General features: G+C 46.0%; 2 protein-coding genes across 4 annotated transcripts in view; both read right to left on the bottom strand.

Annotated features, from left to right (window-relative positions):
* The window catches only part of INPPL1 (inositol polyphosphate phosphatase like 1), a 37,544-nt gene extending 25,244 nt beyond the window's left edge, over positions 1-12,300 (bottom strand). Inside the window, exons 1-10 of one of the 3 annotated variants that reach the window (XM_043997921.1) lie at positions 12,237-12,300; positions 10,632-11,027; positions 6,664-6,727; positions 6,013-6,157; positions 5,697-5,835; positions 5,162-5,308; positions 1,944-2,037; positions 1,688-1,777; positions 1,402-1,500; positions 1,069-1,219 (exon numbers count right to left, since the gene is read on the bottom strand). In XM_043997921.1, the coding sequence (XP_043853856.1) occupies positions 1,069-1,219; positions 1,402-1,500; positions 1,688-1,777; positions 1,944-2,037; positions 5,162-5,308; positions 5,697-5,835; positions 6,013-6,157; positions 6,664-6,727; positions 10,632-10,852 (1,150 nt within the window). In that variant the 5' untranslated portion in view covers positions 10,853-11,027; positions 12,237-12,300. Of the gene's footprint in view, positions 1-1,068; positions 1,220-1,401; positions 1,501-1,687; positions 1,778-1,943; positions 2,038-5,161; positions 5,309-5,696; positions 5,836-6,012; positions 6,158-6,663; positions 6,728-10,631; positions 11,028-12,005; positions 12,132-12,236 lie in introns of those variants that run through there. The other 2 variants (XM_043997920.1, XM_043997922.1) reach the window with 2 other exon arrangements.
* Positions 12,301-17,779: 5,479 nt separating this feature from the next.
* On the bottom strand, positions 17,780-26,960 carry LOC122749380 (folate receptor alpha-like). Its single transcript, XM_043995733.1, has 5 exons — positions 26,877-26,960; positions 21,166-21,331; positions 19,502-19,690; positions 19,280-19,415; positions 17,780-18,475 (listed from the first exon to the last, which is right to left on the bottom strand). Exons 2-5 carry the CDS (start codon positions 21,310-21,312, stop codon positions 18,195-18,197), a joined length of 753 nt encoding a protein of 250 aa, XP_043851668.1. The 5' UTR covers positions 21,313-21,331; positions 26,877-26,960; the 3' UTR covers positions 17,780-18,194.
* Between the last annotated feature and the right edge of the window lie 593 nt (positions 26,961-27,553).

Consider the following 27,553-nt stretch of genomic DNA (forward strand, 5'->3'; position numbering starts at 1 on the left):
ACTTAACCCTCACTGCCCCGCAAAAAAAAAAAAAAAGAAAAAAGAAAAATGGCCTAGTTCTGAAAGTCAGAGCACCTGGGTTCATATCCCATCTCTGTGTGACCTTGGACAAGTTATTTAATATCCTCAGGCCAAATATTCTTTGTAAAAACAGAATTGAACTAGAAGGCCTCTGAAGTCCCTAGACAAATGATCCTATGAAACCCTTCTATGACCTTGTAGATTAAATCCTGAGCTATACAGAAGTTAAATGACTTGCCTAGGACCACTCAGCAAGTGTCAGAGATGGCATCTAGATCTTCCAGGCTCTAAGCCTTAGGCTGTCTCTAGAAGAATCTTTCCCAAACTACTAAAATAATCCTATTTATCCAAACATCTATTCACATCAGGCCTGCACTCAAAATACTTCAGTAAAATTCAAACTCCTTATTTTATATTACTCCAGCCAAACCAGACTTGACTTTGCCCAAAGAACTCCCCTGGTGCTCACCTCATATCTATGCATCTCTTCACTGATATCTGTACTTAGTATAGTCTCCCTCTCCTTCTTCACGAACTGCCCAAACTTTAAAGCCAAGTTTTAATACTTTGCCTGTACTCCCCTGGTGCATTTATCATGTAATATCAATCAATCAATAAACATTTATTAATTAACCTACTGTGTACCAGGCATAGTGCTAAGCATTGAGGATACAAAAAGAGGCAAAAGACAGGCCCTGCCCTCAAAGAGCTTACAACCTAATGGGGAAGGCAACTTGCAAACAAATATATTTAAGCTGGTCATATACAAGATAAATAGGAAATAATTAACAAAGGGAAGGCACTAGAATTAAGAGGAGTTGGAAAAGGCTTCTTATAAAGTATGAAATTATAGTTGGTACTTAAAGGAAGCCAAGGAGGTCAGTTATATTGGATATAATGGCCATTTTATTTGAGTTATCCCTCTGACTCGACTTTGTCCTGTTTCCAGCTAGTCCAGGTAAGGCTTACTTGAACTAGCCAAGTCCTCCAAAGATTCCCCTGCCCTGTGGGTCCCTCCCCTTCTCTTCCCCTCACCCTAGAACTCACTTCGGTCATGTGTGAATGTGGTCCAGTCCTCCTGGGAGTCCCGCTGCCTTCGGAGCAACACAAGCCGCCCACCCTCCACATCAACGCTCAACGTAAACTTCTGAGACTTTCCGATCTTGGTAAGGTCACTCAGAGTCACATCCAGTTTCACCTGCAACCAATCAGATGAAAGTTAAAGGTAGACTGTGTTCCTAGGCTGTAGATTTCCCATATTGAGAGACACAACCCCCCTGCTCAAATGCCAATAACATGACCAGAACCTCTGTCACCTTTACAGACGCAGGAGCCCCCGAGCCCACCCTCCCAATCCTTCTCCTTTGCCTTGGTCCTCACCTCAAAGGCCTGCACAGGAATGCTCTTAGCTTTCCGAGTGGATGGTTGGAGTGGAGTTGGGGGTGCTGTAGAGCTCATGTCTTGCAGGGCTTTCAGGGCCTATGGAAAGAGAGCTGGGTCAAGGCCAGGGTCAAAGTCATAGCTATGAAGTCATATGTAAGGGTGAGGTTATGAATGTGGAACAGGGGTCTGACTCTCAGGTCAGTTTACTGCTCATAGATGGGATTAAGGTGGAAGGTTGGGGGTTAGGCTAAAGGTCAAGCTAAAGGCAAAGAAGCCACATCACCTTCCTTTGGATGCCAGACAGGAAGTCTTTTAGCACTGACAGTTTGAGGACCAGATTCTCCAGCTCTTGCTCTCCTGTCTGGGCAGAGCTCTGCAGGTAGAAGAGATGAGCCACTGAAACTATTAAAGGTCGAGACCCATCCTCACCTCCCCAGATCCCAGAGAAAGCTCAAGGGACACATACCTTCCTTACCCCCACCCAGGCCTCTATGTATAATACCAGCACCCTTCCACCCCCTCCCTAGCCCCAGACCCACCTGCTGCTGTAGAAGCCGGGTCACCATTGGCGAGCTCTGCTGGTCAAACACCTTAGAGAGAATCTCGAGGCCAGACAGCACTTTGTCTACCTCACTGGACCCAAGGGTAAGAGGTAGGGAAAAGGGAGAAACATAACAGTCAGAGGGAAGGGCAGTCAAGAGAGATGAGAGTTCAGGGGTCAGGCCATGGGGTAGAAGAACCAAGGCTAGGAATCAGGAGAATGGGGTTCAAGACCTAGCTGAGTCACTTATTACTTAGTTGACCCTGGAGCCAGTTACTTCCATCATCTCTAAAACAGGGATGAAAAAACTCACTTCTTGGGATGGCTTCAAGGTTTTGTAAAAAGCTTGCCTGTGTGCCAAAGCCTGGTCAAAGCCATAGGGTTGGGAGGGAGGTAGAAGTCGGAAGGGAAGAAAGAGAGAAGGGGGCTTATCTCATCTCTGCAGGGCCAGAGATGATTTTCTTTTGTACTTTCTATCTTTAGCACCTAGCACAGTGCCTGGTAATGTAGCAGGCACTTAATAAACATTTATTGACAAAATTAGGATCAGTCAAAGCATCTCTGAGCCAGAAGGGTATATAATTATAAAAGCACGAGGGGGGCGGCTAGGTGGCGCAGTGGATAAAGCACTGGCCCAGGATTCAGGAGGACCTGAGTTCAAATTCGACCTCAGACACTTGACACCAGCTGTGTGACCCTGGGCAAGTCACTTAACCCCCATTGCCCCGCAAAACAAAAACAAAAAATAAATAAATAAATAAAAGCACGGACTTAAAGCTGGAAGGACCATAGAGATCACCAAGTTCAACCTCTTCATTTTACAGATGATGAAGTCAAGACCCAGCAAGGTTAACTGATTTGGACAAGGTCACACAGCTAAGTGTTTGAGGCAGGATTCTAACCCAGGTCTTCCTGACTCCAAGCCCAGCTTTACTACTTGAAGAGAAATCCCTGAAATGGAAATAGTCCACCACACACATGAACAGAAAGCCCTTCTATGACATCCCTGACAAGTAGTCATCCAATCTTGGCTTGAAGACCTCCCATAAAGTAGCCCATTCCACTTAAAGAAAATGCTAATTGTTGGAAAGTTTTGCCTGTCATTCAACCAGCTTTCTTGAAGCACCTATTGTATCCCAAGTCCTATGCTAAGTGATAGAGATCAAGATCAAGACAAAAATGCATCAGACCCTACCCACAAGAACCTTACATTTTACTGGAGGGGAGGGGCTGGGGGGGGGGGAAAGGGGGGAATATATGTTCACAGATAAGTAGATCCAAAAAAACCAAAAAAATAATTGCAGACTAATAATTGGGGGTGAAACACTAGCAAATGGGAGAGTCACAAAAGGCTTATAGAAAAGAGGCATGCCTTGAAATAAGACTTGGAAAGAGCTAGGGATTCCAAGAGTCACAGTTAAGGAAGGAGGGCATTCCACATATAAGGGACCACTTGTGCAAGATAGGATATGATGGACTGTCAAGAATGGCTACTTAGATGAGAACAGAAAATATATCAAGGAGAAGAACCTGAAATAAGACTGGAAAAGTGGGTGGGAGCCAGATTATGGGGAGTAACAAATGTCAGGCTGAGAATTTTATATTTTATTCTGGAAGCAATAAGAAGCCACCACTGAACATGCCAAATGGGGGATTGCACGGTCAGACCTATGTTTTTCAGGGCTATTAATCTGACATTTATATGGAGGATGAATTGGAGAAAATTTAAAAATGGGAGCAGGAGATCAATTAGAGAAGGTTATTGAGGGGCAGCTAGGTGGCGCAGTGGATAGAGCACTGGACCTGGAGTCAGGAGTACCTGAGTTCAAATCTGGTCTCAGACACTTAACACTTACTAGCTGTGTGACCCTGGGCAAGTCACTTAACCCCAACTACCTCACTTAAAAAAAAAAAAAGTTATTGAAATAGTCCAGGTTGGTAAGGGTTTAAATTAGTTTTGAGATTATGTGTATTTGTGACTGGAGAGAAGGGGATGGATGTGAAAGATGTTAGAGAAGTAGAATTGACAAGATATGGTAACTAATTGGAAATGGGGGGTAAGGGAGTAGGAAGAGTCAAAGATAATTTTGGGTCTACTGAACATGAGTGATAAGAAGTACAATGATAATAACCTCAACAGAAATCAGGAGGTTTGGAGGAAGGATGAGGTGGAGGGGAAATTATAAGATGTTCTATTTGGACACCCAAGTGAAAATGCTGGAGATGAATGTCTAGAATGCTCTTTCTTCTCCCCCCCCTCTTCAGAGAAAACAAAAACATTTTTCTTTTTTAAAACAGGGCAATGAGGGTTAAATGACTCGCCCAGGGTCACACAGCTATTAAGTGTCAAGTGTCTGAGGTCATATTTGAATTCAGGTCCTCCTGAATCCAGGGCCAGTGCTTTACCCACTTCGCCACCTAGCTGCCCCCAACAAAAACATTTATTAAGTGTTTACTATGTGCCAGGTACTATGCTAAGTGCTAAGGTTACAAAAAGAGGCAAAAAACAGTCTCTTCCTTCAAGGAGTTCACAATCTAATGGGAATCAGAGAATCCTTAGCTTCCTGCAGAGAACAGCTCAGGTCAATTCCTCTGAGAAAACTCTGAAACATTCCTTGGGGGTGTGAAGGAGAGCCAATGGTTCAATTTTCAGTGTGAACATTTGTACTTCCGGAAACTTGGGCTTAATTTATCTTTTGTAGATTGTCTAGAAATGTTAATAATGCAGATTAAACTTATGTATGTGATTGTACATCCCACCCACCCCCCAACCAACATTTATCAGCACAGCCCTAGACATCCCTGTTATCAGCATTCTTGCCCCCTTCCCTTCAAAAATTACTCTGTTTACACTTTCCTGTGCAGACACTGTATCCCCACAATAGACTGTGTGCTCCATGAGGAGAGGGTCACTTTCCCTTTTGTCTCCATATTCAGAGCACTGGCTTTGAAAGTAGGAAGTGCTTAATAAATGTTTGCTGAATTCAAAAGCAGATATCTGGGAGGCAGGGCTTAGGTCAAGCCTGAATCTGCCTCCAACACTCATCCATTGCTCGTCCTGATCCTACTCACACCCAGCAGAATTAGCCCAATTCTCAGTCCCCAGGATAGCTCTTCTAATTACCTCTGGCCTCTGGCAGAAAATATATACAGTAGAGATGAGAAAATGGTTACTAAAAACTAGGCAGGCTTGGGAAGTCAGAGGTGAGGGGTTACCTGTGGAGCCTTCGGCAGGAAGTGACCAGAGTTCGGGTTAAGTGGGGAAGGCTGCTGGCCCCTCCTCGAACAGCCTCCAGGTCCAGCCCATAGCTGCCTTTCAGGTACTCGTGGGAGACTGTGACAGTACTCAACCCATTGGGGGCACTGCAGAGGGCAGAAGAGGGAAGTTCAGGGGGCCCCTCTATGTCCTCAGCTATGACCCTGCCTCATTCTGCCCCCTGGGGTCTCTGATGGCCAAAGTGGGGAGTGTTTAAGTCAGTGGCTTGGTAACAGGAGGGTGATGGCAACTTGAGGCCAGGCCAGCCTCCTGGGGGAAGTCTCACTTCTTCGGAGGGGAGCAGGTGGGAAGGGGACAGGTCTCCCATCTCCAGGGTGAGAGATGGGGAGGTAGCTTTCTGTAAGTGGTAAGGGAATCTGATATTTCCATAGACCAGGGCAGACTCACATCTGTATGAGTTTAGGATAGAGTGGGAGGAGTTTACTTCTCTGTGACCGAAGGTGGGGGTTTTTTAAGAAGAGAGATGGGGCTTACCTCTCAGTGGCAGGAGTTGTGGGGGACTCTAGGCTTGTTGGGGGACTGCAGGGTCTGGCCACATTGCTAATGCTACTGCCCGCGGAGAAGCTGGTAGAGCCCGAGCGAGGAGGCAGTGGGGGTTTCTCGTCCTCCCCATCTGAAAAAAAAAAAAAACAGCAGAGCTATCTCTGGAGATATTGGCCTAACTCCCATCTCCAATCCAGTCCCTGTAGCCTCTATTCCTCAACTATCACCCTACAAGGGGGGAAGGGTATAAAGGGGAGTGGTAACTCAAACAGGGACCATGGGGATGAGTTGAGAGGCCAAGACCTACCTGAGTAGTCTCTCTCATCAGGGACCTCTGCCTCCCGTTCCACAGGCAACAATAGGGCACAAACCAAACCCTGGTTGGGCTGTGCATAGAGGTCGATAAGCTCACCCAGTGTCTGAAACCGGCGCACGGGAATGCCCTGGGATGACTGTGGGAAAAGCAAGAGGTAGGAGAGGAGTCAGTCCTGGAAAAGAGGGTGGGGCAGGTGAGAGATCAAGAACTATGTGCCTAGGTATAGAAGATCTTAATAAATACTTGTTGGGGCAGCTAGATAGCGCAGTGGTTAAAGCACCGGCCCTGGATTCAGGAGGACCTGAGTTCAAATCCGGCCTCAGACACTTGACACTTACTAGCTGTGTGACCCTGGGCAAGTCACTTAACCCCCTATTGCCTGCAAAAAAATAAATAAATAAATACTTGTTGAAGGAATTATCACAGCATCTCTGAGCTGCAAGAGACCACACAGGGCATCTGGGTCAGATTTAGAGCCTGAAGGGACCTTAGAGATCATGAGTCCAACTCTTTCATTTTCTAGACGAGGAAACAGAGGCCCAGAAAGGGTAAGTGATTTACACAAAGCAACACAGCTTGTCTGAGGCAAATGTGGGCCAGAGCCTAGTCTGGTGAAGGGAAGAATTGGCCAGAATCTCCCACCTGCACTGCCAGGAAGTCCTCTCCATCAGGTAAGATTCGGTAGGTATGGACATGTTTCTGATACCTGCGGGGGGATGAACAGGGTAAAGCATTAGGCCTCCAGCCTGAACTGATATACCTAATCCCCAGCTGCCCACCCCCCCCAAAAAAAAACAGAAAAAAAACACAAACAGAAAGACCAGAGTCAACTTCCAACTCAGCCCCTTAGATGTTGGCACAGTAGGGAGGAGTCCAGGCTAGGTACAGGCGGCATGCCCTGTTTGTGCTGCCCCAGGCAACAGGCAGGGCCTTTGTCAGCTTCCCAGCTGTCTAAACACTCTCCTACCATCACCTTACTCTCCCCACCCCACCCCCACCCCCACCCCCAACCAGGTAAGCTTTCGGGTAGTCCCAGGAAAGGGTACCATATCATGGGTGTATATATATATATATATATATACATACACATATATGTGCATATATATATATATGTGTGTGTATACATATATAAACATGCACACAATGTCTGTGTCTAGCAGGTTTGCCCAGGGTGGGGGTGGGGTGGAGAGAGACCTTTGTACTGAAGAGTATGGGCTAACTGGGACTGGGGAAGTGGGACTGACAGGGGCAGAAGGTGCTGGGTGGGCACTGACAGACACAAGGCAACAGCTGAGCAGAAAGAAAGGACAGCTGTCATCCCAGTGGCTTTTGCTGGTGGCATCAAGAGTCAGATCTGGACTCAATGACTATGGAGTGGGGGGGGGGGGAGAAGGGCTGGAGAGTGGAAGGGGGTAGTAAACTGTTCCCATGACACAGATCACAGAATTCCAATTTAGAAGGGGCCAATTTGTCCAATCCCTTTATTTTACCAGTAAAGAAAATGAGACCCAGAGAGTAGATGTGACTTGCCCAGTGGGGTCACAAACAGCATGGCAGAACTGGGATTTAGAACTCAGCCCCCAAAGCCCAGTTTGGAAGTCACCTGAGGATATGTATATTTGTGGGGAAAGGGCACTGACAACCCTGTTTGCCCTATATACATCCTTGGTGTCCTCCAGTAAGGGTCTTCAGAAGTGGCAAATGCCATAGCTGGCTGTGTTTCTATTTGTGGGTGTGTGTGTGTGTGTGTGTCAATATGCCTGGGTACACTGATATACATGAATGGCTGGTCTATACTGCATGCACATATTTGTGTCTGTGGGTCTATGTGTCCACTATGTGTCTGTGGGAGTGGCTGTATGTGTGAAAATGGGTCTGCAAACTCCCATGTGGCAACAAGCATAATAGTTCTTATTCCTATCAGAGTTTACAAAGTGCTTTCCTCACCTAAACCCTTTGGGGACATCTAGTGCAATTATTCCCATTTTACAGATGAGTAAATGAAGACTCAGAGAGGTCAGGGCACTGGCCCAAGGCCACGTGGAGAGCCTCACACTCAGGTTTCTGAATTCCCAGTTCATTGACCTCTCTACCACACCAAGGCTATGTCAGTTGGCCCACCTCTTCTGGCCCACTTTTTTCCCACAGCACTTCCCAGCTCAGGACACAGGCAGAGCAGATAATCCCAGACATCCCAGACTCCATTCCAGGATAGGAACAAGGAGATTCAAGTCTCCATGTAGACAGAGCTACCCTGAGGCAGTCTCAGGGCCCCTCTGGTTCCTTGTTCTTAGCCCTACCCACCCCCAATAGCAGCTGTCCCCCACTCCCCAACAGCAGCTGACCTGCCAACCCCTAAGCCCCCATAATCAGGACCTTGCAGGGAGGGCACCTCCTCAAGAGGGGGATAAGCTATATTCATCCCCCCATTCCTACTCCCTAACTGTGCATATTGGGGAGGGAGTAGAAAGGACAGGGATTTAAAGCACTCCCCCAACCCTGGCCACAGGATCCATGTTATTTAGACAGCTGGTCCAATAAGGTCCCCGTTCTCTTGCCCACACTGAACCCCACCCCACCCTCATCAGCAGGAGGTAACAGGCAACAGAAAAAGGAAGTGGGAAGTGATGGGGGGAGACACAGAAAGATTAAAAGTTCATAGGGGAGAGGGAAGAAACAGAGGAATAAGGTAGGAGCATGACCTAGGGAACAGAGGGGACAGTGTGTGTATTATGTGCATAGAGGGGAGAGAAAGAGGAAAAGAAAGAGGGATGGGAGAATAAGGGGATAAGAAACACAAAAGAAAGGACAGTTGGAGGGGGAGGAGTGGAAAGGAGACTGGAGTAGAGACCAGGTTTTTTAAAAAATAGAGCTGGGGCAGCTAGGTGGCACAGTGGATAAAGCACCGGCCCTAGATTCAGGAGAACCTGAGTTCAAATCCGGCCTCAGACACTTAACACTTACTAGCTGTGTGACCCTGGGCAAGTCACAACCCCCATTGCCCCGCCAAAAAAAAAAAAAAAATAGAGCTCACCATAGGGACCCAAGGAAAACACTGAGTTTCAAGACTGATATTCAAGGAATGGGAATGAAGGGAAACACAGATGAGACAACAAAAGTCCAGGCCTTTCAGGCCTTCATGGAGGCTCCCCAGAGATTAAAGCTGAGGCTAGGGGGAGGGAACAGGGAAGGACTCAGCCAGCTTCCTCAGATTCCCCAAACTATTATATCCCAGACATGCTCAGAGCCAAACCCAAGGGTGATGGCCTTCAATCTAGAGAATGGTGCCCACATTAACCCAAAGCCCAGCCCAGAAACCCAAAGTCCTAAATCCAAAAACCAAGGGGCCCCACCAAGCCTGAGATTCAGAGGCTGACCATCATCCTAAATAGAACAGGCCCTAGGGAAGATGCAATGAAAAAGGTAGCCAGAGACAACAAAAGAGGCCAAGAAAAAAACACTTCTTGCTCAGTTCCCCACATTCACATCTGCCCCATCTATGGGCCTTGGTGCCCCTCCCCCAATATCTCCCTCACACACAAGCATAGGAAAATTCATGCTCAAAATCATATACATTCTCTCACACCCCACTTTATACATTCATACTCTCTCTCATTCACTCACATGGAAAGTATTATACACACAGGAACTCATCCTTACACCCTAACATCATCATGCATACAGCCCTGTACACACACATACACCCTCATCTACCCTCCAATTCTGAGATCTTGTGACTTTCACATTTTCACAATGCTCTCTACCCATTATAAATAAGTCAAATTCTACCCAGTGCTGCCTTACACCACACACAGAGAGAAGAGGAAGAAGGAGGAAGGGCAAAGGGACTATGGCTTCACCAGGAACTTGGGGGGCTGGGATTGTGTCCAAGCAGCTGCTGGATCCTTGTAAGAGAAGAAAGGGAGGGACACCCTGGGGTCAGGCCCAACTCAGTGAACCCAGAAGAGAATGAAATGACTAACCTCGACAGAATGAATGAACCTAGAGGCATTCCAGATACCAGGACGACCCATGTATCATTATCCCCCTAACCAATAGGCACAAACACGTTCCTGGTGCCCCTCTCATAACTGGGATACTCACATACTCTGAACCTCCAGGGTGTAGGACACACATACACTCTTTTCCTGGGTCCCCATATAAACACAAACACTGAACTCCCAAAGGATCACACTCTGCACCTCCTTGCCTGCTTTTCTTTATACAGCTCTGAGCACCCGCTCCACCCCATCCACACAGATAATCTCCACACTGTCCCACAGTCCCATTACATCCTCAGTCTACCCCCTCCAGGGGACTCCAACACCCCACAGCAACTAGATCCCTCATACCCCGCATCCCTGGCCTTCTTTCATGCCCAGGTGCTGGTGCCCTCTGCCCTATAGACCAAAGCACAGAATGCCTCAGACACCCTCGACTGCCAACACACCCACTGATCCTCTCCTCAATGCTCGCATCACAACTCCGAGTCCCTGAGGTCCTACGGTCCTGTACTCCTCCCCAGCTTCGAGTCCCAGTCTGTCTACCTGGGACTCCCCGACCCGTCCCCTCCCCGAGACCCCCTCCGCCGGGCGCTGGCCCCGACTCACAGCACGCAGAGGGCGAAGGCTCCGGGCACACTCTCGCTGTCTCGCACCAGGAAGCTGCCGTCCCGGCCCGCCCGGGCCAGAAGCTCCTCCGCCGCGGCGCGGCTTAGGTCGCGGTGGTACCAGGCGGGGGCCGGGCTGCCCAGGGCGGCCCCGGGCCCCAGCCCCGCCCCGCCGCCCCCGCCCCCGCCGGGCCCCCCAGGGCTCGGGCCCCCGCACGCCATGGGCCCCGCGACCCGCCGGGCCGGGCAGGGCGGTCACCGAGGCCGGAGAGGAGGCGCCATGGCCAGGGCCTGGGGCGGAGGAAGGGGAGCCGGGACTCCTGGCTCTGCGTCGGGGTTGGCGGCGGCTCCGGAGGCTCCCGCTCGGCTCCTTCCTCTCCCTGGCTTTAGTCTGCAACTTGGAAGAGAAAGAAAAGTTTGTTCAGAGACCGAGGGGGGAGGGGAGCGAGGAGCCGCGAAGGGGAGGGGACTGGACGGGCGGGAAGGAGGAGCTGCGGGTGCCCCCGCCCCCGGCAACTGGAGAACCCCCGGGACTCCCCCCAATACATCCGCAGCCCCCGCACCTCCCACCTCAGATCCCCAAACGCCCTCCCAAGATCCATGAGGCAGTACCCCATGGCTCTCAAATACTGTTCAGAGACACCCTCGAGGATTCCCAACAACTCTCCGGAGACCCCCCCAGCATCCCCAAATTCTTCTCAGTGGTCCCCCTAAAACACATCCCCGAGGATTCACACACACCCAGTCCCGATGACTACCATTCGGAGTTCCCCAAAGTCCCACGATCACCCCCAAACACAATCCCTGAAGGTCTCCCCAAAGCTACACTCCCAGCTCCTGTGCCTCTCAGCCCCCAAACCCTCTCCCAATTTTCTGTTTCAAAAGAACCCCTAAACACTGCGGGGAACCCCTAAACATTGTTCGTGGACTTTTCCAACACATCCCGGAGACTCCGGTACACCCCAAGACCCTGCAACCTCACTCGAGCACTAATTATTTAGCGTTAACCCAAACGCAGGAGTCCTGGCCACCACCACCCCGACATCCCCGGGGATACAGTCCCGAACCCCACAAACACTCCCCCGAGAAACACAACACCCCCAGTAAGGCCCAGCGCAGCTTCCTCCCTGGATCCCCCGAGCCCGCCGGAGAGCGGAGTCTCCCCTCCCCCTCTCGCTCCCCCCCACTTTCCAAGTTCTCTTCCGCCGCCACCCGGAGCCCCCGAGGCCTCTCCCGGGCCTGGGAAAGGGGCCCCTGCCTGGCAGATACAGTTAAGGGAAACTCCTTCCTCTTCCCGAAAAAGGCAAAAGTCTCATAAAACCAACCCCTCTTCCCCCAGGAGGGCCTGCCTGTGCTCGGGGAGTGCTTAGCCCACCTGGGAATACACTCAGACACCCTCTTCCCCCGGGAACGTAGGGCCAGGCCAGGGCTGCCAGTCGACTTAAGATGGTCAGCCACCCCTCAGCCCCGTCAGCCTGCCCTCCTCCGCCCCAGCTCCCAGACCGGCAGCCTTCCGACCCGCCCCTCTGCCTCTCTCCGCCTCCTGCTTCTCTCCCGCCTCCTTGTAGATTCAGCCCAGAGCCCGGGAAATCAAGCTTTCTCATACCAGCTCTTCGTCCTCCTCCGTACTCCCCTTCTTACTCCATCCCTCCCCACTTCCTCCATCTCTGCTCACCCCTCTTCTTCCGTCTTTCTCATCTCATCCCAGACTTCCCTAGGTCCCCTTGTTTCCCTCCCACCTTCTTTACTTTACCCCTCCCCATCGCTCCCATCCTGTCCTCTCCATCTTCGCTTCCTTTGTCCCCCAACCCCCCACCCCCAATCCATTCAAGTCTGTTTTCTGCATCTGAGACTCTGGGCCAGAGAAGTTGCGGGCAGATTCCCGGCCAAAAATGTATTGCCCGAGGCCCAGTCTATGGGGTGGTAACTTCCTGGCCCAGCCCCCTAGACATCTCCTAGCGCTGGATAAAAGTGGACAGTTGTAGAGCCAGCCCCGCTCTCCTCCCCACCCCACCCCCACATACCTTTGTGTGCCCTAAGGCACACAGAAAGCTACATAACTTACTAAAATCTGAGCTACATTTAAACCTAAGGCCTCCACCACCACCATCATAACCACTTCATTTTCAAAGGACTTTCACTTGGAAATTAGGAAACTAGGCATTAGGGCTGCACAGCAGGACCCAGACTGTCAATCCTCAACGGGGGGCGGGTTTAGGAGCCGGAGGTGCTTAGGAAGACAGGAGATCTGGTTTCCTAAGTTCAAATCCTAAAGGCTACTTCTTAATACTTGTATGACTTCCTCTCTTTTAGTTTCCTCATATATTAGGTGACGGGACTGGACTAAATCAGTGGTTTTCTAAGTGTGGGTTAGAGAACCCTGACACCCTTTCAAGAAGTCCTTAAGGTCAAAACTATTTTCACGATACTGAGATACTACTACTAAAAGACTCCCTTTTCCAACTATATTGTCTGTGACCGAATTTCTTCACATACTTCAATTAATTGATTGTACAAGATGAAAACCCAGCTGTCTCCTTCCTATTAATTCAGAACTTTAAAGAGATTGGCAAAAATATGTAAAACAATAACTCTTCTAATTGTTTGGAAAATATTTTTCACTAAAATATTACTTGTGTTAACACATAATGAATGACTTTTAACTAAATGAGTAAATATTTTAAATGTATGTTTTAATTTCCAATATGGTATATATCAAGATGTAACCTGTCAACCTCGGAAAATAAATTACCAAAGAGCCACTGAGGTTATGCACCAACTGTTAAGCTCTGAAAATACCAAAGAGCTCAGAGAGGTTGTACACCAACTGTTAACTCTAAAAAATAAAACAAACTGAAGAGCCACAGAGGTTATTACACCAAATGTCAACTCTGACCAGAGACACAGAAGTTATAGCAAAAGCTTTATACCAATTGTTAACTCTGAAAAGTAAAACCAAAGAGCTCACAGAGGTTATAAGCAAAAGGCTTGCTTTATTCCCTTGGAGGAGGGAAACTTCTAGTGACTAGGGTCTGCTCCAGGACTGAGACCCAAGGCATTGAAACTAAGCCTTGATACATTTAGTTGTCCCTAGCCAAAGAACCAGGTAATAGGGTATAACGAGTCCATTGCAAGTTCTGTAAGTAGTTTGATCTGTAAAATAACTCAAATGCTTTTTAAAGACCCAAGGACCCCCCCAACCCCCGCCCCCAAAAAAGACCCAAGGACCTAGGTTATGCTGACCAGAAATTTAAATTTAGATACAAAGAATGATGCAAGAAGTTTTCTCACAATTGTACAAATCAAGCAACTCATAATTCTTTTTTGTTGTTGTTTTTGTGGGGCAATGGGGGTCAAGTGACTTGCCCAGGGTCACACAGCTATTAAGTGTCAAGTGTCTGAGGTCAAATTTGAACTCAGGTCCTCCTGAATCCAGGGCCAGTGCTTTAAACACTGTGCCACCTAGCTGCCCCTATAACTCTTAACTGAAGAAAAAAAATGGGCCCACACTGATCATTGTTTCCATGTTACAGATATTGAGAGAATATTACACCACCTTTTCTGAATTCAGGAAATTGTACCTGTTCACTCCGTCCCCTTAATCTAAAGATCCTTACCAGGTCCTTCTGACTACTCTCCCGGCTGCCAAATTTCTGGGTGTGGACTCCTGGATCATTTGAAGAAATCACCCATTCTTGAGTAGACGGCAGGATTGTCTGGGGGCCCCAAGGTTTGTCTAGTACAGATATCTAGATGAGATAGCTGATCCTTATCCAGATGAAGACTAGTTTTGTCCTAGTTTTTTTTTTCCTCTCCCCTTTTGTTATGTGTCCAACCACCAAGGTCTAGATTTAATCTTGTGTTAACATTTTCTCCCTCTACATTCTTGGCTTCCCCCTTTTTTTCTTCTTGTAACAATGGCTAGACAAGACCTATTGTTTACACTCTTTGTCCAATTGTGAGTTTTGCAAGCATACCTACTATGCACTTCCCCTATAGGTCCCCCTCAAGGAACTAACCTCCTGGGATAAAAATATCATTCTTCATCTATCCTCAATCATTGCTAAGGGGGAGGGGCTAATTGTTGGATTTCCCACCTTAACCTTCAAACTCACCAGCCTAAGCCCCCAGTTGTCCCTCAACTCATCTCATCCTGGTTCAGTTGGCCAGGCTTATACCTGCCTCCCCTTTCTTGGCCAGAAGGGGAGAGATTCTTTTAAACCCCTTCCTTTTGGCCAAAAAGAGGAAATGTAAGGATCCCTATGCCAAAACCACCCCTCTTTTTAACTATTAGGAGACATTCTTTCCCAGAGCTAAAGCCCAATAAGCAAGCTGTGCCCTGAGCTTGACATAACAATCCTTTGTGCCCACCCTCTGGATGAACCCAGCCACAGCAAAATCCCAGAATTGTTTCACACCAGCATCAGGTGGTCCCTGACCTCACATAAGTACCTGCAGGAATTACATTCTAGTCGTTAAGCCTTGGTATAAAGATTTTTTTTTTCACAACACAAACTTGCCTCATTGTTGCTGTTACCCCTTACTGCTATTGCTACACCTCACTGCTTTGTTCTTTGTCTACCCACAACTCCATGTATCAAACAAAGATTAATTTAAATGCCTTGGGCCTCCTCAGTCCTAGAACAGACCATGGCACCAATTGTCTAGTTTTTTTCCTCCAATGGAATAAAGACTTTTGCTTACAACATCTGTGCTTTTTGGTTTTATTTTTCTGAGCTGACAGTTGGTATGAAGTCCCTACTTACTATGGGGTAAAGTGAAGTTGTTGCTTATCAGTACCCCCCCCACCCCTACAAACAAGTTGTAGGGCTTCCTGAAGTTAAGGGGAGTGTATTCACCTGCTACTTCCCAGTAAAAATTAAATCACAGGTGCTGACCAAGAAAAACAAGCTTCCTTCAGCTCTAAAATCCTATTATCTGAATGTTGACGCTTAAAAGACTCTTCTTGGCCCCTGAGATCCCTTTTATTCATTCCAAGATTTATTGAACCTGTTACTTGTATCATCCGCAGTGAAGGGAACATGTGGGAAAGAGAAGGAACATCATAATGGGGTTTAAACAGAGGTAGAGTACGGTTATGATGTCAAATAAAAATGGGCTCCAGCATCCCTGCAGGGCACAAATGAAGTTTTAAAATATAATGTGGTAATATTTTAATTTTGTTAAATATTTCCTAATTACATCTTAATCTGCTTCAGCCCAGTACTTGGGGAATGCCAGACACCCCTGGATTAGGGAATTCCTGGAGACCCTGTACATCTGATCTCCACCTCTCTGCTCCATATTTCCCAAGGGACCATCATTTTACAATTGGGAGGGAACTTAGAAGCCATCTATTCAAAGCCTTTCTGTTTACTGATATGAAAATTGAGGGAGGACTCTATAGCCAAATCAGCTATCTATAAAACATGCTATCTTCCCAAATGCCTTTTGAAGAGGGATAGGGTGAAAGAAGATAGATAACAGTAAATATCATGGGGAAGGGAATAGGATAGAGGGAAACAGTTAACAATAGTAATCGTGAAAAAGAGAAAAGGGGGGAAATTGTACAAAAAATATTTATAGCAACTCTTTGTGATGGCTAAGAATTGGGAATCAAGGGAATGTCCATCAATTGAGGAATGACTGAAGAAGCTGTGGGTGGTATATGACTGTAGTGGAATGGTATTGTGCTATAGGAAATGACAAACAGGATGATCCCAGAAAAACCTGGGAAGACTCATATGAACTGACATATAGTGAAATGAGCAGAACTGGGAAGACTTTGTACATAGTGACAGCAGTATTGTTCGATGAACAATTGTGAATTACTTAATTACCCTCAGCAATACAATGATCCAAGACAATTTCAAGGGACTAATGATGAAGCATACTATCCACTCCCATAGAAAGAACTGAAAAAAAGAGCACTTCTGGATTGAACATATATAACCTATACCAGATTGGTTGTTATCTTGTAAAAGGGGGAGGAAAGGGAGGGAGGGAGAAAAATTTGGAACTCTAAATAAACCTTATGAAAAATGAATGTTGAAAACCACCCTTGCATGTAACTGAAAAAAAATAAAAGTTTGTTTCAGGAAAAAACAAACAAACACGTATCTTCCTTCAGTAGAGTGTATCCTTTATAATTTGCCAGGGAGGGGCAGTTAGATGGCACAATGGATAAAGCACCCTGGATTCATGAGGACCTGAGTTCAAATCCAGCCTCAGACACTTGACACATTTAATAGCTGTGTGAACTGGGCAAGTCACTTAACCCTAATTGCCCTGCAAAAACCAAACAAATAAAAAAATTATTTGCCAGGGACCCAGGGTGCAAAGAAACAGATAAGAGGCCGATATAATTTCAAAGTCATCTTAGTAAACCCTAGTTTTTGGACTACCCTAGTCACTGCTTGCCCCTATGCCTCCCACCTAGTTGCTCATTTGGGGGTGAGGGGTTAGAAGTCAAGATCCTCAGGGGCAGCTAGTTTGCCCAGTGGATAAAGCACCTGCCCTGGATTCAGGAGTACCTGAGTTCAAATCCAGCCTCAGACACTTGACACTCACTAGCTATGTGACCCTGGTAAGTCACTTAACCCTTATTGCCCCACAAATTAAAAAAAAAACATCCTCCTTTTATCCTCACCAATACTTCATTTTCTATTAATGCCTGGTGGTGATGAGCAGAGTTGATAATCATGGAATGTACCCCATCTCCCAAGGGTAATTACAAAGTTGGCAAGAGATCAAGATCTTACTTAAGAGAAACTTTTCAATGGTCACACTTCAGGCAAAACAGGCTACAATAGAGTGCTAAGGGGGAAGCTAGGGGTGCAGTGGGTAGAGTACAATGCCTGGAGTCAGGAAGATCTCAGTTTAAATCGAGCCTCAGACACTTACTGTGTAAGCCTGATCAAGTCACTTAACCCCATCTGCCTCAGTTTCCCCAACTGTAGAATGAGCTAGAGAATAGAAATGGCAAACCATTCCAGTATCTTTGCCAAAAAAAGCCCAAACGAGGTCATGAAGAGTCAGAGATTATTGAAATCACTGACTGAACAACAGTGTTCCAAAGATTTCTGTTGCATGGAGAAGAGCAGGAAAGGATGAGAAGGGACTTTTGATCAATCAGCATTTATTAAACTTATTAAACATATATGGACCAGGTACTAGGTTTACAAATATAATCAATGAAATAATCCCTACTTGAAAGGAGTAGTATTAAGGAGGATTTCACTTTAGAGAGGGCAGAAACAATATTTAACTTCCCCTAAAGAAAAGAAGGAGACTGGACCTGGAATCACTTAAAAGTGGGGAGAAAGGAAGGCACCCCCTCTCCCTGCCCCACTCAGTAGTGGTGTGGGATCTGTGAAATCCATTGTGTAGGGGGTTGGAGGTTTCCAGATCAGGTCTGAGGGGGAAGAATCCAGATGGGAGGAAGCCAGGGTTTCAGGAGAGCCAGGCTGTCAGGCTGGAAGCTGGAGTCCAAGGGTCTCACACTGGGAGTAATTTTGGCTATGGATTTACATGTAGATTGGTGAGATTTCTTTGCTGATGAGGGTTAAGCCCAGAGAAGCAACAGCAGTGTCCAAATCAAGAAGGGGAAAGTGGCCTTCCAACTGAAGATGCCTGGGGCAGAGCCAAAAGCATAGTATTTAGCCACAGCTTCATTGGGGTTTCCCTGGGCTGGGTCAAACCACATCTGGATACATTTGCCACTGCCCCGGCCAAAAGAACTTGCTTTATAAGAATGACTCCAAATATTCTCACATAGGGAGGCTGGTGTTGGGAAGTAAAAGGTGAAAGGGTGGCAGGCAGCCTTAACTGGGCACTCGTTAATCCCTGTGGAATAGAAATGAAGAATATCAGCCTTTTGGCTCCCCCATAACTCTGGATCTACCTCCCCACCAGCCTTCAACCCTAACTTCCAAGCTTTGCTTGCTTCCTTCTCCACATGACCAGCTCTGGTTGTTAACCCCAAATCCCTGGCTTTTTTTTTTTTTTTTAGTGAGGCAATTGGGGTTAAGTGACTTGCCCAGTGTCACACAGCTAGTAAGTGTTAAGTGTCTGAGGCCAGATTTGAACTCAGGTACTCCTGACTCCAGGGCCAGTGCTCTATCCACTACGCCACCTAGCTGCCCCAAATCCCTGGCTTTTAAATGTATGTCTAGAGCCTCCCACCCCAAATGTCACATCCTATATACTCAGCTCCTGAATGGAGATCCACAAATCCAAATTGTAGCCAGCCCTCTCTACCCACTGGTCTTTGCCCCAGGTCCCCACTTACCTATATCTCTACTCAAAAGTATGTTAAGTTCCTATACTTAATACCAAATCCCAGTGCCTAACCTGGGGCTCAAGGTTTTCCCTAGGTTCCATACCATATCAACTACATTTCCCCAAATCTCTTAAGTTTATCCCTCATGTAGAAAGTCAAAAATTATAACAAACAAATCTGAGAGGGGAAGGGGTGAGGGTGGGGAAAGTTCAGCAGAAGCAACCAACCCATCAAAAAGACTTTATGTTGAGTTACACACCCATAGCCCACCCCTCTCCTCCCTTCTGCCAAGTCAGGGAGGTATAGTCTCCACTCTTACCCTAGAGTCTATCACCTTCCCCCTAGCCTCAGGGGAGCCTGAGCCTCACCTGAAGTCCAATTCCAACCTTTGTGCCAGTTCTCTTTGCAGGTATAGGAGGTTTGGCAGTCCTCCCACCACTGGTTACAATCCTCCTTGCACAGGGGAACATTCAGAATCCGTTCCTTCCTCCAACTTGAGGATACCTTGGTTGGGGAGAGAGAACATCAGTTTTCAAACTCTTAGCACTGGCACTAAAGGGCAGAAGTCCTGTTCCCCCTCAGTTTTCTACCGGCTGGATCCAGGGTCCTAGGTTGGGGGAGCACTCATAGAGACACGTGTCCTGGATAAAGTGGCGTTTGCAGGCTGGGGTCATCATCCCACAGTGGTTATAGTTGAAGCTGTACAGGGAGGAGGTGTCTTCATGGGCAGCAACACTGGTGTTTGCTGTGCAGCAGGCTCTCTTCTTCCATGGGCTACACTGGAAGGTAGGGAAACAACACAGGGCTGAGGAGTTGGGCAGAAACTCCCAATTCTAAAGCACTTGAACATTTACCAAAGGCTTTTCACACAATAATGGGCACCTAGAGAGATGAATGACTAGCCCAAGCTTCTGCACATACTTTCAGAACCAAAATGCAGACACAAACCTTAGGACCAGGAGACCAAGACTCTGTCTATTATCATGTTGCCTCTACCAAAGCCAGAGCCATTAGATATCACCTACTTAGCTCAGAACCTAAGTCAGCCTGAAAAATTCAATCCAGTCAATAGTCACCCTAGCCTTGAAATTCTTGTCTTCTTTCCCTCTTCAAAATCCCTTTAGTTATTGTTGTCTGTTTACAGATAGAATACACAGACTATTTGTCCCTGACCTGTGCAAGAGCCTCTCAGATCCTATTGGTCTGACTTTCCAGACAGTCAAACACACTGTACCTTGACCCCAACATAGGGAATGTCATTTTGGTCTTCATGGGAGAACCAACCATTCAACCAACAGGCATCTTGAGGGCAGATAATTATCTTGCTTTCTCTTGGTATCCCAGGAACTGTTACCTAGCACCCACCAATTCTAGAGGACCAATGATGGACAGAGCAAATAAGACATGTTTTTCTAGACAAGGCTAAAATGGGAATATTTTGCTTGCCTATACATGTTTGTGTATCTCTTTTCTCTCCAATTGATGGTAAGCTCTTAAGAGGCTATGTCAATTCTTCCCCCAGTTTCCCAGTGCCAAGCCCATCAACCTTCACAATATTTGTTAAATGCAATGAATTAAAGGTCACTCCTAGTTCTATGGGATTGTGATGAAATAGTGAGATTTCACAGATACTCAAAGACCCACCTGGAGATTAATCCAGACTGATTGAATCAAGTGAGAGTGATTGACTGCTGATTAGCCTACTTCAAGTTAACTGGATTGTAATCACACCTGGCCAGCCCTTAAGGAGGACTTGAGGAAGAACCCAACCAGGCTGGAACTTGAGGCCAGATAGACCTATTCTTAACTCCATGTGAATACCTGTATGATTTAATAAATGTTTAATGCCCAAAGACTGGTGCTGAAGCCCCTAATTTAAGGCGACCACAATATAGATTTTAAACATCACAGGATTCTATGAAACTTTCCATGACCCTGAAATGTAGAGTAGCCCCAGCATGACCACTTACTAGGGATCTGACTGTGAACATACCATTTCATCTATCTTGAGTCTCAGTTTCCTAATCTGTAAAATATACTATCTTCTCTTCTTGGGTGGTTATTGCCATTGGGAGGAAACTTTGCAAACTGTCAAATTCATCATAGGAACTATTATAAAGGACACTCCTCTCCCTAAATTAGGGATGTAAAGAGCTACCTATCCCCTCTTGACCAACCCCTAGCCTGATCTCTCATTCAGAATTCCATACTGTGGGTTCCCATAAGCCCAGGAAGTTTCCTCCCAGCCTGTTACCTGGTTATGAAGGTTATCTTCTTGGCCAGGTTGGAACTTGTGGTGCTTAGCATCCATGCAGACATTGAGCAGATCATTACCCTTCTGAAGCCCTTCAGCCATGGCCATGAGGCTCAGGAACAGTAACCCCCATCCTAGTTGAGTCATGGTCTGAGGGACCTGGAGCCTGTGTCAAGATAATGGAATGTGTTTTCACTTTAAATTTTCTTTTTTTTTTAAATTAATAAAGTATTTTTTTTCCGTTACATGTAAAGATAGTTCTCAACTTTTGTTTATACAAGCTTTACAATTTCAGATTTTTCTCCCTCCCTCCCTCCCCCCTCCCCTAGACAGCAGGTAATCTAATATAGGTTATATATATATATATACACAGTTATATATATATACACATAATAACATTAAACATATTTCTGCATTAGTCATGTTATAAGAGAAAAATCACTTTAAATTTTCAAATGGATCTTTTAAACTTCCTAAGTACCCCTTTTCTAGCTTTAGCTTCACTAATCAGAGATGTTGGCCAGTTTAAATTTAATGAATATTTTTTTATTCCTATTTTTGGTTTTGTGTGGCTTTGTTGTGTGGTATGGAAAATTTGGCATGTCTAGGATGTTATTAGGATAAAGATGATTCCCCGGGATTCCCCATTAGGAAAGCTACTCATGGATTGGAATAAGGGAAAACTTAGACTATATTTAACCATGACCAGAGGAGAGCTTATCAGATTGTGTTTTATGTGGCATGAGGAATTACAGGAAGAATAGCCCAAATATGGGTCATTTGATCCACAAACATTGAGGCATTTGCAAAGAACCCTATACAAATGTCCACCTGAACATTCACTTTATTGGAAAATCTGGGCCAGAGCAAGCAAAAATTATCATACTGAAAATATAAGACGAAGAAAATCCAGGCCCCAGCTTACATCTGAGTCTGCCTCCCAAACTGAAATAATAAATGATCTGACTCAATCTAGACCCCAACTTAAAGACAAGGGCTCCCAAACTGAAACAATAAATGATCTGAATCATTCCAAGCCTAAACTTGAAAACATGGCCTCCCAAACCAAAATGCCCAATAATACAACTCAATCCAAACCCGAGATTGAATGCAAGGCCGTTCAGACTGAAATTCAAAATGACCCAACTCCTATTCCCTCTCTCTCTATTTCCTCCATGACAACCAAACAAATAAAAATTTTTCCCCTTCAAGAGATCCTCACCCATGGTCAAAAAGGTACTATACGTAAGCTCAGACAATACATACACACCTTTTATACCCAAGGATTTGGTTTCATGGAGACAAAGTACTCCTAAATTTGATGAGGATCCCACAGCAGTTATCAGCCAGTTTAGGGCAATTTTTAGAGCATATCAGTCCACTTGGAATGATGTTACTGACCTCATGGAAACAATATTGTCCCCAGGGGAAAGAGCAGATATAATAGCTGTGGCAAACGGCCTGGAAGCCACAGGAAAGGTTAATATTGGGTGGTCTATTCAAGACCCTGACTGGGACCCCAATGACCCTAGGCATTTTGATATGTTGAAAGATGCAAGAGAAACATTGCTGAAGGCAATGGAATCCTGTATTAGAAAGACTGATAACTGGCAAAAATTTATAAATACAGTTCAGGGACCTGATGAGAGACCTAATAGATTCTATGACAAATTGTATAAGCATGCCAGGCAATATGCTGGACTAGACCCATTAGACCGTAAAGAAGCCCATATTATCTGCTCTCATTTTGTATACCAGTTCTTACCAGAAATCCAGAAATATTTTAAAAAGCAATGTCCTGGCTGGAATAGTTTGAGTCCTGACAGACTTAAAGAAATAGCAACATATATTTATGAAGGAAATGAGAGAAAAGAAAGGAACAGACAGGACATTTTAGCTCCAGTGCAGGAAACAACAAGGCAGCGAGACCAGACAGCTGAAAATTGCTATCAACCCCCTAAACTTTACGAGTATTGCAAAAAACAAGGACACTTCTTGAGGGAATGTAGGACTAGAAAACAAGAACTTAAGAGGGCAATGGCCAAGGGCAGCTAGGTGGTGCAGTGGATAGAGCACCAGCCTTGGAGTCAGGAGTATCTGAGTTCAAATCCAGCCTCAGACACTTAATACTTACTAGCTGTGAGACCCTGGGCAAGTCACTTAATCCCAAATGCGTCACCAAAAAAAGAGGGCAATGGCCAAGAGCCTTTTACATTCATTTATCATTTAAATGTCATTATACTCTGGGTATAGTTTGGAATCATTGTATATATTACAAGTATATCCTCAGTTATGCAACATAACGTGCATTTTTACCATCATACTGTCTTTGGTAAAATTAATATAAGATTATGAATTATGGAAACTTATCATTTCAGAGACTAATTGCTCTTACAATGAGCTTGATGCAGGCCCTGGAGAGAATATATATACAACAGGAGGAGAGATGGGTACACGTAAGTCCATGGTTTGCTTAAGATGGCGACTATGTAGACCACAATTGCTGGACACAGTCTAGTTTTGTCCTGTCTCCCTCCTAAAGTAACCTAGTTTAACTTAACTTGTTTTCTTTTTCTTTCACTCAGTCTGATGATATGGTCAGAATCCATCCACCTGTGGCCTAGCACAATTACTGGATGTCTTGAAACCATGAGAGGTGGTATGATAACCTTTCCATAACATTTTCTTTTTTTTTTTTTATGTTTTTGTTTTTTGTTTTTGTTTTTTTAGTGAGGCAATTGGGGTTAAGTGACTTGCCCAGGGTCACACAGCTAGTAAGTGTTAAGTGTCTGAGGCCGGATTTGAACTCAGGTACTCCTGACTCCAGGGCCGGTGCTCTATCCACTGCGCTACCTAGCTGCCCCTTTCCATAACATTTTCAAGCGTTATGAACACATTACTAAATTTGGCTTTGATCCAGACACATGGTGGTAAGAAGTGTTATAGATTACATAACTACCTCAACCCTGTATTATATAAAGGAGGGGAATGTAATGGAATGTATTAATTTGATCATGGACAATGCTATGCTAAGGTTTAGTAAAAATCGAGCAGTTCAACAACTAAAGAAGTAAATCCGGGGCAGCTAGGTGGTGCAATGGATAGAGCACTGGCCCTGGATTCAGGAGGACCTGAGTTTAAATCCGGCCTCAGACACTTAACACTTACTAGCTGTGTGACCCTGGGCAAGTCACTTAACCCCAATTGCCTCACCAAAAAAAAAGAAAGAAGTGAATCCAGCTTTCTAGACCAGAGTCCAGAGTCCAGCTTTCCAGACCAGAGTCCAGACCAGAAACCAGACCACAGTCCAGTTTTCTCCTGGTGACATTTTACCACTCCAAGAAGACAAGAGCTCAGAGACTTTATATGAATAGTTTTGTTTTGTTGGGGTTTTTTCTCCTTCTGTTATTATATATGCCATCTGTAACATGTACTCTCTTCAGAGGCCCTCCCTTTGTAAGACCAATGTCAAAGCCTTCCTAGAAGAAAGAAAGGGGGAATGTGTCAAGATAATGGAATGTGATGTTTTAGAACCCACTTTTAGAAATTTAAATTATGGGGCAGCTAGGTGGGGCAGTGGATAGAGCACCAGCCCTGGATTCAGGAGGACCTGAGTTCAAATGTGGCCTCAGACACTTAACACTTACTAGCTGTGTGACCCTGGGCAAGTCACTTAACCCTAATTGCCTCACTAAAGAAAAAAGAAATTTAAATTACACAAACCCAACAAAGGGGAAGTCACAGGTTGAGGGAAAATGGGACCAGGAAGCAGAAGAAAGCAGGGGATAGAAGGAGGAAAGGAAGGCATGACTAAAGGTACCTACCATGATGGGTAGGGAGACTAGGGTTGGGGATGGGGATAGGGATAGGGATGGGGATGGGTCTAGAATCCATCTAAGGTTAAGGTCTTAACCTTAGAGTCACATAGACCTCTTTGGTAGTCTAGCAAAGCCTGTGGACTTCTCAGAATAATGCCCTTCAATGCATAAAATCAAATATATAGGATTACAAGGAAATCAGTAATTCTGAATTATAGTTAGGACATTTTGTTAAAGTTCATATACCTCAGATTACAAACTTGTAGTTTATAAGAAGGAATCCTGGGGCAGCTAGGTGGCACAGTAGATAGAGCACCGGCCCTGGAGTCAGGAGTACCTGAGTTCAAATATGGTCTCAGACACTTGACACTTACTAGCTGTGTGACCCTGGGCAAGTCACTGAACCCCAATTGCCTCACAAAACAAAAACAAAACAAACAAATAAACAAAAAAGAAGGAATCCTGGGTAGCTGGGATGGACAGGTTAGGGCATTTTTAGTCAACGGAAAAAGAAGGGAATTGGGGGTATAGGAATCAGAAAGAGCACCTGGAAAGCAAAATTTGGTGTGGGGGGCAGGAAGCCCTGATACTTGAATCTTCCTGAAAGTGGCATCTCTGGGGACAGCTAGGTGACACAGTGAATAAAGCACCAGCCCTGGATTCAAATTCAAATCAGACCTCAAACACTTGACTAGATATGTGACCCTGGGCAAATCACTGAACCTTTATAGCGCAGCAAAAAAAAAAAAGAAAAAAGTGGCATCTCTGACCTTTGAGCAAAGCTTTCTGCTCTTCTGAACACCTTATCAAGTGAAATCATCTAGTGCCCTTCCCCAGTGAGAGGAGGAAGAGGGGAATCTTGATCTGACTTTCTCTCTTCTTCCCAAGCAACAGGGATTCTTTACTCTCCAACCCCAGCCGCAACCATGAATTAGACCAGAAAATTAGACCCAATTTCAACACAGAGACCTAATAAAATGACGCTTTGGGATCAAGGGCAAAGCCCAGGGCTAGAAATCTTCTAGCCTTGGTTCTGACTCCAGCTCTAGGTCCCACCCTGGTTGAATACACAACCATCTCTCCATTTCAGAACTGAGGGGGGAACCTCAGCACTTTTAATGTGAAAGAAAGGCTCTAAGAACATAGACATTTGTTTTACACTTAAAGAAACTGATGTCCAAAGAGGGGAATGAATTTGCAAGGTCAAAGAGCAAGTCAAAAATGGGACTCCGGGGCAGCTAGGTGGCGCAGTGGATAAAGCACCAGCCCTGGATTCAGGAGTACCTGGGTTCAAATCCGACCTCAGACACTTGACACTTACTAGCTGTGTGACCCTGGGCAAGTCACTTAACCCCCTTTGCCCCGCAAAAAAACAAAAAAACGGGACTCCAACCCGTCCCCTCCACCCCCCCACCCCTTGCCACTATGGCACTCCCTCCTTTGGGAAAAGTACAATTTTACCTTGTCCTCATCCTTATCACCACCCCAACTCCAAAGGCTTCAATTTCCCTGACAGAAAATGATCCAAACTGGCATGAGGATCTAGATTGGAGATCAGAAAGGGAGCACTTTCCTATAGCAAGGGCTGCCTCATTTCATCTCCCGGAGCCTTCCTCCCTTCCCTTTCCTCAGTTCCACAATAGCCCCGAACCCACCCTCATTCACCTGAAGCACTCCCTGGAGTCCTTCCCTGACCTTCAAACAATCTGTGGTAGCAAGCTAGAGGGATATTAGGATCTACAGCCCTTGCCTGGAAGAAAAAGAAAACCTTACTCTGCAGCTAAATGGCGATATACCCCTTGGGAAATTCTTCCCTCTACTCTCTGGGCCTCGGGGAGTGGGACAGAACCTCTAATGCAGAGGAGGAGGGAAAGGGATGAGAAGACATCCTACCTCCAGAAAAAAATGGCCGGCCAGAAGACCTTCAGAGGCCCTGTTTAGGATCCAGCGGCAGCTCTGGCTCTGGCCCCCTGTCCCTCCCACTTCACCCCAGTAGGGAGCTGAGGATTTGGTGACCAAGGAGACCAGGGATTGACAGGTGAGAAGCTTGCCAGGCCAAGGAGGGGCCATCCAACCAAGGAGGTTAGCTAGCAATCTCAGGGGGCAAAGTTTGAAGGGTAATTCCTATCCCCCCCCCAACACACACACACACACACACACACACACACACACACACAAAACACAATTAATTTTTGCCCTTAGGCCTCGTGGAATGCAGACTGGTTAAGAAAAAAGAGAAATTGAACTGAAAAAGTGAGAGTCAAGGTTCTGGAAAGTACCCCTCCTCCAGACTTTCCTTTACCCCAAGACAATTTCCTCCCCTCCCCCTCTCCCTCCTTCCCTAGGGCCTAGGCCCTAAATACAGGTCATATAGAATCCCATGTGAGAAACTTAGAATTGTGTAATATTCAAAAGAGAGAATCGGAATTCTAGAATCTTACAACACAGGAATCATGACTTGGAGTTTAAAGATTAACTTTTATTTTAGGAGATGGGGAAACCGAGGCCCAGTGGTAACTGACATTCATTACATATAGTGACTTGAGGTTTCAAATGCTTTACACACAATC

The sequence above is a fragment of the Dromiciops gliroides genome, chromosome 3 (assembly GCF_019393635.1).
Source record: "Dromiciops gliroides isolate mDroGli1 chromosome 3, mDroGli1.pri, whole genome shotgun sequence".
In the NCBI taxonomy this organism is placed as follows: Eukaryota; Metazoa; Chordata; class Mammalia; order Microbiotheria; family Microbiotheriidae; genus Dromiciops; species Dromiciops gliroides.

Bases quoted from the DNA above. Each gene is read 5' to 3' on its own strand.
- LOC122749380 (XM_043995733.1), bottom strand. From the start codon at position 21,312: ATGACTCAACTAGGATGGGGGTTACTGTTCCTGAGCCTCATGGCCATG. The intron at 19,416-19,501 runs GTAGAAAACTGA...TCCCCAACCAAG, and splicing joins TAGGACCCTGGATCCAGCCG to GTATCCTCAAGTTGGAGGAA. The intron at 18,476-19,279 runs GTGAGGCTCAGG...TCTATTCCACAG, and splicing joins AGGTTGGAATTGGACTTCAG to GGATTAACGAGTGCCCAGTT.